Below are 11,348 nucleotides of genomic sequence, written 5' to 3' on the forward strand. Positions count from 1 at the left end.
CTATTACTTCTCCTGGAAAAAAGATGACATTTCAGAAAAAAGATACCTTACTTTTCCGGGAAAATAGCCACGATTCCGGAAAAATAAATTATAACTTTTCCGAGAAGATAATTCAAGATAATCCGGTGATCGAAAATTAAAATTAAGATTAAAAATATATTCAGTTAATATAGGTTATCGTAATATGCATGTCAACTTCATCATTAAAACGTATTTTAAAAGTCAGCAGTTATCCGATATATCTTACCAAGAGTACATGAATCAGTTCTGGCACAATATTTGTAGCCAACGCGTCGTACGAAGTCCACAGTAGTACATTTACTGTTGACAAGTTTTGTGTTTTGTTCAACAAGAACGTCCAACTTCTCCTTTTCATGTTTTCGAACGCGTGCTTGCATATATAAAGTTCTCATCTTTATGTGTGGTGTTTGCAGTTTGAATAGTACATCGACTGAACGTACAGATTAGGTAACAGGTGACATATACTATTGGTATCGATATCGGATTCGACCCGGATCATAAAAATTAAGTGGTGTTAATAATAATTTCTATGAAAAACAAAATATCGTGGAGAGGATTAAATTTTACCATCACTATTGTCCTAGTATATTAGGTAAATACATCTAACCGTTGTTATGTCAAATAAATTAGGCTATTATATTTTAGTTTACAGTAGGAACATTTGAATCACACTTATTGTCTGAATATTTAAATACATGTTTAAGACATTATAGGTATTATTCAGGCTAACTGTAGGTTGAAACACAAGGCAAAAATAGGAGCTCAACTAAATTGCACTAAGCTGCTTACAAAACTACCCGAAATATGTTATTTTAGCAGTATAATTGTACAATGTTGTCATATTTTTTTTAACGAAAATGAATGAGACAATTAAAAATGGAAATTCCCTTATCAAACGCTCAAACACATCTTACGAAGAGTGACAACAGTCATAATTCTGACTTGGTCAGGCATATCTATCTAGAAAACGGTAGATAAAACCTGGTTTTATAGGTGGTTTAACCTCCCACTTGGATGCCAGTCGCATAAAAAATTACTTTATATTGACAACAATGTGTGATCAAAACAAAAACATTGAATTTGAAATGTAAAGTTAAACCGAATACTTGTAATAAAACAATACGGATTTGAAATGTAAGAAATGACCAGATACCCTTATATGTGTTTACCAACTGCAAATATCTATACAAGTTAAGTTTCAGAAAATTATATCTGAGGTAGTTTTGTTTGCCTGATAAACAATCTATAAATATATATGTGTTAGTGAGATGACCAATACTTTTATTACAGAATGAAAGATAACAGGCATATTTTTTTGTTCTAACTAAAAAGCCATATCCTGTTAAACATTAAAAAAAAATATGTATATAGTGAGCAAATAAGTTAACTGCACGGTAAGAAACTCAGATGATTACGGTGCTAGAAGCTAACACCATGCTGTTGACAAGGCTAACACCTATATGTTCTTTCAATACATCAGCCACTTCAGATGTATTTTTCAGCAATTCCTTTTTGTATTGGATGGAAACCCAAATGTCCATTGTGGTCGAATTTCTAGTACACCTGGTGCATTTATTGATAAACAATTGGTTCCGGTTCTAAATGCGAATACAAGGTTTGCCACTAGGCCTTAAGCAAACAACAATGCATAAAGAAATCAGTCGATAAACTTATTTCCTAGATAGTCTCCTTATACACCACTATGATTATCAAGTTGTTTATTTCCTCCTTTGATGACGTAAGATCAACAAGTCATTATGGTAACTTTGGTTGCAAAAAATCGGATAATAATTTGTAATACAATTAATATCGAAAGGTAATAAACGTGGGTGCAGCATGATTATAGTAAGGTTTTGTAAAATAATATTGTCTTAACGTGTTTTAGCCCGCAGGTAAGGTTGATATGATGTCAAATGTGTATAAAATCTTAAGTGTGAATGAACATGACGAATAGTTTGTCAAAGATGCGTTGTGCGACTCAAGTTAAAACTTTATTCGTCAAATTCATGGGATTATAAAATCTATTGTTATTACGACTACCTAAAAAGACATTAACTAACATTTTTTTGATATCATTAATTTCTTGCAAAAATGTACCAAACATTTATATTTTTAATCTTTATCGACATTGCATATACTTTTCCTAAATATCTACTAGAAATTCCAAACGGCTTCCAGGTGCCTGATCCATGTCCGTCAGCACAGGGATCATTTACAGCAGTTGGTCATTGGCAGAAATCACCACATATGGATAGGTTTTCAATGCATAGAGGAATATTCGATGCATTTAAATTTGAGAGAAATCCGTTTGGATCCGTAAGTATTAACTAGTGTCTTCATTGTACCTATGTATACCTTATTTTAATGTGAACGAGATAATCGCTGATGCCAATATGCACTGAATTCAATTCCTGTTTAGATTATTGTTTTGTGTCTGAATGAAAAATCATTAATTACCGTTGAAAAAAAATCAATTAAGTAACTCGACTGATATTTATCAAATAATAATATCACAATATGATCTAAATATATGGTTTTTATGGATATTTGCTTCTGGCTGACCTGTTTCAAAATGACAAGCTTTTTCAAGACGGTTCTGAAGGAAAACCCATAAAATAATGGAAATAAAAGAGCAGAACAAAAGAAAGATTCCGTGTGCTTTTTTTTCCCGCCATTGAAAATTTGACGGGAAACGGTTTTCCCTGAATTATTCATATTTGTAACCTCGACCGCTTTTTTTGTTTAAAAAACTGAAAAAAAAAGGGTAAAAGGATCTCAGTAAACTTTTAAACCTTATTTTATAACTTATTGTAATAACATTTTGAAAATAAAGTAGGGGTTACCGGGCAAAACGTGGATAAAACCTGAGGATTCTAAACATTTTGTAAATTTTCAAAAGTAAAATGGTTTGTATAAGAAAGTCAAAAGGTTTATCAACGATTAAAAAATTCGTGTTATGCTACTTAAGCATTTATTAAATCTAATTATGAAATTTTAAAATGTTTTATGTAGCTACAATTAAAAAACACTGGCAATTACTTGTTTGATCTTGCTCAAATCTACTGCTTTGCAACTCTATCGATTTGTTTTTTTCACAAATATTTTTCCTTTTATAACTTTTAGTCAAAGGCGTGTGTGGTGTAAAAATATTGACAGGAAATACCACACATTCAATTAAAAAAATTACAAACCACATAATCCACCAACACACGACTCTTAACAAGCAATCAACAAGACCTTGTTAAGAAAGCTTCTTCCAGACGGTCACAAAATGTTATATGTAGAAGTAATTGGCTATAGTTCTGTGAATGTCGTTTGTTTCTGTATGTCATATTGATAATCGTTTTTGGTTTTTACATTTACTCGATCAGGAGATAACAGGATTTATTTTGTATTTGCACAAGACGCGCGTTTCGTTTTCAAAAGACTGATTAGTGAACCTCGAATCAAAAACATTTTTAAAAGGCAAAATAAAACAGGCAGTTGAAGACCAGAAATTACTAACAGTTTTGCTACATATATCAACGGTAATCTAATTCTGAGGTAAAACGTCTTAGTATTTCAAAAATTCAAAGTTTTTGAAACATTTTATTTATAGTTATGACTATATCAATGCTACTTCATGTCAACATACAAGTGCCGACTACTGGGCTGACGAAACGCTCGGAGAATAGATTTCTCGTTTGAATTGTTTTCCATTTTCGTTTTAAGATATGTTATAGCTTGCTATACGATATGGGTTTTTGTTGATGGTTGAAGAACATAACCTGTGGTAAATGATTATCATTTTAAACATGTTTTCTAAATTCTTTTTTCTTTTTGATTGACGTTTCAAACTTCTAAAACACCATCCAAAATTTTAAAGCAACATTTTAAGCAGATTATTTTCATGTTCTATGTACATGTACAATTTAAATCACAAACGAAACCTGTTAGTTTAGGTCAAAGGTGATTTGTCCTGGTTTACATTTAACAGATTTATACATCTGTATGTCATTCATTAATTATCAACATCAATTAAACCAGCAATACACAATCTAAACAGGTGTCTACTTTTGTAAGAGTCATCATTGATTACATTTCTCAATGTCAGAAAAGAGGTTAATTATTTTCCATATGACTCGAATGTAAAGGTCATCTAATGAAGAGGAAATTATAATGATTGACAATGAAATAAATAAACCCAAACAATGTCTCATTTTGGACAACTGGAAAAGTATTACATGTAAACATTCAGAATTGTAAAACATATCCGACAGATTTGTAAATACTTACTATTTATTTTATGTTTTCCTTCCAAAATGATGTTTTTTTGCTGAAATAGTGCAAATGTGTATTAAAAAATAATGTATCTAACATGCAGGATTACCTTAGCTGTATATGGCAAAATCTTTGTTCATTTTCGCGTTCAAAACTGTGTATGACATGTTAAATAATTTTTATGAACGTTTGTTCTATATTTTATATTTGAGGAAATAACGTGCGTCCCGATTAATTTATGTTTGTTTTTTTCTCTCGCATTGTTGTCAATCTAATGCAATTCTACGCGACTGTCAGTTTTAGCTACCTTTAAAACCAGGTTTGATCAACAATTTTCTACATAAGAAAATGCCTGTGTATGACCGTTTTTTGACATTCGTTTGATTTGTTCGAATATTTGAATAGGCCATTTAATAAACAAAAACAACTAGAGGCTCTGAAGAGCCTGTGTCGCTCACCTTGGTATATGTGAATTAAACAGAGGAAGCAGACAGTTCATGACAAAATTGTGTTTAGGTGATTGTGGTGTGTTTGTACATCTTACTTTACTGAACATTCTTGCTGCTTAATATTATCTATCTATAATGAACTTGTCCGTGTAATTTCAGTGGAAAATGTTAGTAAAAATTTACAAATTTTATGAAAATTGTTAAAAATGGATTATAAAGGACAGTCACTTCTTAGGGGGTCAATTGACCATTTTGGTCATTGACTTATTTTGGAGTCTTAAATTGCTGTACATTATTGCTGTTTACAGTTTATCTCTATCTATAATAATATTCAAGATAATAACCCAAAACAGCAAAATTTCCTTAATATTACCAATTAAGGGGCAGCAACCTAACAACGAGTTGTCCCATTCATCTTAAAATTTCAGGGCAGATAGATCTTGACCAGATAAACAATTTTACCCTTTGTCAGATTTGCTCTTAATGCTTTGGTTTTTGAGTAATAACCCAAAACTGCATTTAACCTCCATGTTCTATTTTTAGCCGTGGCGGCCATCTTGGATAGTTGGCCGGGTCAAAAAACACAAACTTTAAAATAGATACATTAATGATGATTGTGGCCAAGTTTGGATTAATTTGACCTGGTAGTTTCAGAGAAGATTTTTGTAAAAGATCATGGATATTTACGAAAAATGGTTAAAAATTGACTATAAAGGGCAATTACTCCTAAAGGGATAAACTGACCATTTTGGTCATGTTGACTTATTTGTAAATCTTACTTTGCTGAACATTATTGCTGTTTACAGTTTATCTCCATCTATAATAATATTCAAGTTAATAACCAAAAACAGTAAGATTTCCTTAATATTACCAATTTAGGGGCAGCAACCCAACAATGGGTTGTCCGATTCATCTGAAAATTTCAGGGCAAAAAAGTGATGGGAAAAGGACACTCTGTTCTGAACGTTCGGTATTTCTTTCTTATATCTTATTTTCTCCAGGAATCGACATATCCGGAAATACAGACAATGCTTACCTTGTTTTATGATGTCACAGAGTCATACAAACGATATATTTATGCAAAATAATCGGTAAAATCATGAAATCTTTTATACTTCATATAGCTACTACATGTGTGTTTTTTACAATTTTTCTAGGATTTCGAAACACTCAAAGGTAACTGGTCGTTGCTTTGTAACAAAGATAGCGACGGTGACATGAAATCAAACGGCGAAGAATTGGGTGACCCACATTGTGTTTGGTCTAAGGGAAAGAAACCTGAAGGACCCGCTACAAGTCATCCAGGTAAATAGTACAAGTGTCATAATACTCATTTCTAGATAATTATGGTTATATATATAAACCTAGACAAATTGGTAGGAATTGTGTATTTTCTATTCTTGAAAATCAGCTTTTATTCTGTTTTTAACATTATTTAAAAATAAAAAAGATATTTGAAGGAACAGTTAAATAATTAATAATAAGGGGGTACTGGTTTATGTGGTAGTAAATAAGACTACTATCAGCGATAAACCAATGAACGAGAAAGGTAACCTCTATATGTTTATCTTAAATTGTGATATATACTTAAATTAAAAAACTAATTGTGTAGCTTTATTCTAGTATTAAACTGTATGCATGACTCATCATAACTGTATCATATTTTGACTTCGCGCAAACAAGTAAAAACCAAATACTTCGTCCTGATTAATATTATGTTTTCCCCATACTGAAACTAACTGTTGATATCTGCATCTGCACACTCACTTTTCTGTTTCCAGATACCCTCTTCAACTGTGTAATAAATTATGGTGACTAAATAACTTTGAAAAATACTTTTTCCGTTATCTGCAATCTATGAAGTATACACCGGTTAAGTATGAATTAATTGTACTTCTACCACCAATCCATATTTTAGATGAAAACCTTGAACTTTTTGTTATAGCATGCAGGCACAGGAACGCTTTGTTTCTCATCGATCATATATATATTGTGGGAATTTCCCTTTCATTTTTTTCTTTACACTCTATTTCGATAAAAAGGAATTATAATATTTTAATAACCTAAAAACTTAGTAAACTAGACATATAAATTATAAATTATTATAATTATTAGAAATTAATTTATAACTAAAATATTCATACATATTTAACTATGTAAAAATGTACCTGGTGTATTTTTAAAACATGAGTTTAATGATCATGCAAATATGAAATTAGTAAAAGTAATACTCAGGATGTTAACATGCAACGATCAGAGTTTAGATACAAGTCATCAACAGGAAATCGCATTCTTTCAGCTTATTTCTATTTTTTATATATACTATATGATCGTTGTAAACGCATATAGAAATGAGACATTTGTATTTAATCCTTAATTTCAATTAGACGCAATAGCTTCAAGGCTATTCTTCAAACTATGCTGATTGAGTTTCGATTAATGGTACATGATGTTATTATACTAAAGATGTTTATATTAATGATGCGTTTTGTGACAATATGTTCCATTAACTTTCATTCAGCTTGTCCAGCGGCTTTATAAGGCTTGAATTTGTAAAATAGTTTCGTTATGTTATGTAGTCTATTTTTTACAAAGTCTGAAGCTGAAGCTTATTAATGTTGAGTTGCTGCCATGACGCATTTTGATCTGCCACGAAAACACTTCACTTTGCGAATATCTTTATAGTTGAAATTGTACAAGTAAATATTTCGTAACATTTTCTTGTCTTCTATGAATAGGAATAATTTAATTGATGATCTACAGCTGTAAGTTCTGGTGTCATTTAGAGAAAGGAAAAATATCAGTTATGCTACACTATACATAGTATTATAGACTCCTAGGAGTCGATATTAAGAATTGAAGGATGCACAGTTAGTGCGTGAATTTTTCTTGCTACATGATTGGAAGATATTACGAGACGTGAATAATCAAAGTTTATTGATTGTTTAGGACAATCCAAACCTAATAAATGTCCTTCAATCCCGTGGAGTATCGGATTTGTCATCTCTATTTTAGCAATTAGATTTTGCCTGGTCATCAATCATGCATATTCATGATATTGGTACACATGTAACTTTTATCTATAAATATTCGAATCTTCTGGAGTTTCGTAAGCAACAACGTTAAACGATATATACTACTTCATAACGTGTGACCTGACATGTGTGGTAAAATTTGTTGATTGATGCACGTGGCTATTCTAGTAAATGAATTAATCTATAAAGCAAGAGCACTTTCCATTTTCATCAGCTAGCTCTTTTTAAAAGGCTAATGCTTTTGTATCTATGATGAATTGATTTACTGCATTAATTACATGCAGCGACGCATTTCCAGATACGATATTGGTCAGGTTACATAAAGCATGAACAATCTTCGATGGACGCAGATTTATGTATTTATATTTGTAACATTATTGGTGATACTTCTATTTTTCCTTTTTTGTTCTACAGGTATCAAAGAAGTTTTCAAGAACAACAAAGCCATATATATAAGTAGAACCATTAAAAGTATAGTAAACTGTGAAGATCAAGAAGCTTTATCAATTGCATAAGGCTATAGGCTCAGGCCATGACATTTGATACATGGATCGTTACACGAGGTCAGAGGAAAATCTTATTACGACTTATATAAAAAATGTACTTGAACAATTGTTTACAAGTACGATTAAGATAAATTGTAAAAATTTGGAATGACAAGGAAGGATGATAATTGGTAAAATTGACCTCATATTAAGAACAAGTGATGAACAACAAACAATTATAATATATCATTCTAGGAGTGATTAATTTATATGTGTAAAACTGACGGATTTCATCCTACGTTTGTATAGTATTGTATATAAATGTGTTATATTTATTTTGTATGATAAGTTATTAATTGCTTGTGGACGTGTTTTAGTTTTAAATTGCATTTTATGTTTAATTCATCATTTATATAGGAACTAGAAGTTATAAATTTTGTTATAACATTATTTTTGTTATACTATAATGAGAATCATTTGTATATTTATAGAAATTGTTCTGAATTGTTTGCAAATAACTAGGGATAGTTAACGCAACATTGCTGTTGCTAAGATTATATTAGCAATATAGATTTTTCTATATGAATCACTATTCTTACTTAAAGTCTGCTGTTCTATGGGTATCAATTTAACGCACCTCCTTTTTGTTGTCCGTCCCCGTTCACTTTTCACTCACATTCAGTAAGAACTAATCTTATTGAAATGAATGAAAATATTAATATCCACCAACAATTTCGATTTAAATATACTAATGCAGTAATAATCTTGTGTTTAGTATTCACAGCTCGCATCGTCCAATGAACTTGATATTAAAATTGGCAAATGAACTGTTGGCAAGTTATAGGGTTGAACAAAAATCTCAAAACTCCCAGCACGACTTTGCGAAACCTTCAAATTATACTTTGAAACTTTGAATGTAGTAGAATGAATGAATGTCATAAATATCCGTCATACTTTTAACGACATACCTCATCTTTCAAACATTCAAACTTAAGTCTCATTTTGTATTCCAGCATCATACTAGTCAGTATATAATTAGCAAATAAAAAAAATTCATCGTTTATTTTTGTAAATTTAACATTACATTTGATATTATCGTGTGTATACTAACTTACTTTGTATGCATGTGTATACTTTTATAGGTATTGATAAAGTTAACATTATTAATTGACTTTCACTTCATTAATCATCTACGTTGAACTAGTGATATTTTCTTACAGAATTTCTAATGTCAAATGTGGGTTAGAGATCTTAGATAATTTGTTTGTTTGACAACATTTTTTACATGTACATTATAAAGGTCAATGACCTCATTAACTACATTTCTACTTGTTATACATGTTATATTGTAATAGTTTTGGACGATCGCATAATTAAGTCTGTCAATTAATTTCACACGTACGAACTTCTTGATAGTTTAAACGTGGAATTTTGAAGGTTCGTCGAGTTATGTAACTATACAGGACTTCAATGTAAGTCAATACAACACAAAAAATTAAGAATAAACGTGTAAGTATTCAAATATTAAGGGTATGTGTTTTTTTATGTTTTAAAAGAGATCTGCATGAAGCTGAACATTCACATTTCGTTAAAACTTTTACAAAAGTGTATACTTAATGTTGATTGATATAGGATATTATTTCAATAATACACAATATAAAGAGAACCAAGTTAAATATATGTGTTTGAGATTTTGATTTTTCAATTTTTATTAGTTTGTTTTGTTTTGTTATTTTACTTTTTGTATCTTGTTTTTCATTATATCTCGTTTTACTCCGTGTATCTTACTTTTATAACTGTCGAAGAACATATTTTATTTGTCTGATAAATGATCGGATGCAAAAAATAAAATTTGCTTTGCAAAAACATACGACTCTGTTCAAGTTATAAAATCTTTTACAGTTTAATTTCATAAAACAAGTTGATTTGCAGCTACTAAGATTCCTCTCAGGTTCAAGGTACATTGCTAGTCTTAAATTGTACAATTCTATTGGCTACACAGGACAGACAAACATTACGTAAAAGATCACCGTCAAAGATATCCGACACCTAGGAACTAGAAGGATATACGTCAGTGAACACATTCACATGCAGATTGATTAACGAAATACTATAATTTCTCATGCTACCAATTTACTGAAGAAATGTGAATAAATAGAAACGATACGTGTACATGTATGTTCATTAACAACTAGAAGCCGATACTAAATAGAAAGTAAAACACTTAAAATCATATAGTATCTTGTCTTAGGGAGAAATAAATCATACGTTTGTAGGACGTGTTTGAAACAAATGATTGGCATTCCCATGGGAACCAATTGTTCCCCTCTTGCTGTTTGTTCCTTTATTATAATTAGGCTGACTGTAAACAGGAGGCACCAATATGCTTTCCGCTATATAGATGATGTTCTCTGACAAAAGCCAGATTGACCGCATCGAACTAGAGATAAAGGAAACAATATATATAGTTGAGTCGGTCTTATATATGTACTTACATCTAAAAATTGACAATGATGATCGGTCGAAAACAAATCTTAAAGAAAAAAGTGATGATTCTAGCTTCCAAGTTATGAACTTTCCATTTGTATGCAGCATCATTACAACTGCGCCTGCATTCAGAGTATATATCTTCCTATTGATACGATATTTTCTGCTTTTGTTTTGATAAAACGATTTTTTATAGAGGGTTGCTGGTCACAAGGAAGCTATTAAACCAAGAGTTTTAAATCGGCCCTTTATAAATTTTACGGATGCCATCAGGAGTTGGTTGACATTATCAGTCAGGGGCATTACTTAAACAAGTAACAATAACAATTACCTATACAAGTAATGTTGAAAACGAGGCTAATTCAAATATAACTTATATAAGTTATTTTTCTGAATATTATTTTTATAGGTGTCCAAGAATACAGATTTTACTAGCTTTAAATAATTTTCACAGTTATCTGGTTATTTTTCCCTTAATATATAAAAACTAATTCTTCAGAAACACTAATTAACTTTCCGACGCACTTACCTTTCATACCGACGCTTCTGGGTCAAAGATTGGTCTCTTGGGACTATTAAATTATCGCTTTGCTCTAAAATCTTGAAGGTAG

General features: G+C 30.8%; 1 protein-coding gene across 1 annotated transcript; it reads left to right on the plus strand.

Annotated features, from left to right (window-relative positions):
• The first annotated feature begins 1,907 nt into the window (after window positions 1-1,907).
• LOC134725061 (temptin-like) lies at window positions 1,908-9,417 on the plus strand. The gene is made up of 3 exons (XM_063588561.1): window positions 1,908-2,337; window positions 5,888-6,035; window positions 8,180-9,417. The coding sequence occupies exons 1-3, from the start codon at window positions 2,113-2,115 to the stop codon at window positions 8,278-8,280; spliced, it is 474 nt and encodes a 157-aa protein (XP_063444631.1). The 5' UTR covers window positions 1,908-2,112; the 3' UTR covers window positions 8,281-9,417.
• Window positions 9,418-11,348: the final 1,931 nt, after the last annotated feature.

This window comes from Mytilus trossulus, chromosome 7, assembly GCF_036588685.1.
Source record: "Mytilus trossulus isolate FHL-02 chromosome 7, PNRI_Mtr1.1.1.hap1, whole genome shotgun sequence".
In the NCBI taxonomy this organism is placed as follows: domain Eukaryota; kingdom Metazoa; phylum Mollusca; class Bivalvia; order Mytilida; family Mytilidae; genus Mytilus; species Mytilus trossulus.

Bases quoted from the DNA above. Each gene is read 5' to 3' on its own strand.
- LOC134725061 (XM_063588561.1), top strand. From the start codon at position 2,113: ATGTACCAAACATTTATATTTTTAATCTTTATCGACATTGCATATACT. The intron at 2,338-5,887 runs GTAAGTATTAAC...CAATTTTTCTAG, and splicing joins AGAGAAATCCGTTTGGATCC to GATTTCGAAACACTCAAAGG. The intron at 6,036-8,179 runs GTAAATAGTACA...TTTGTTCTACAG, and splicing joins ACCCGCTACAAGTCATCCAG to GTATCAAAGAAGTTTTCAAG.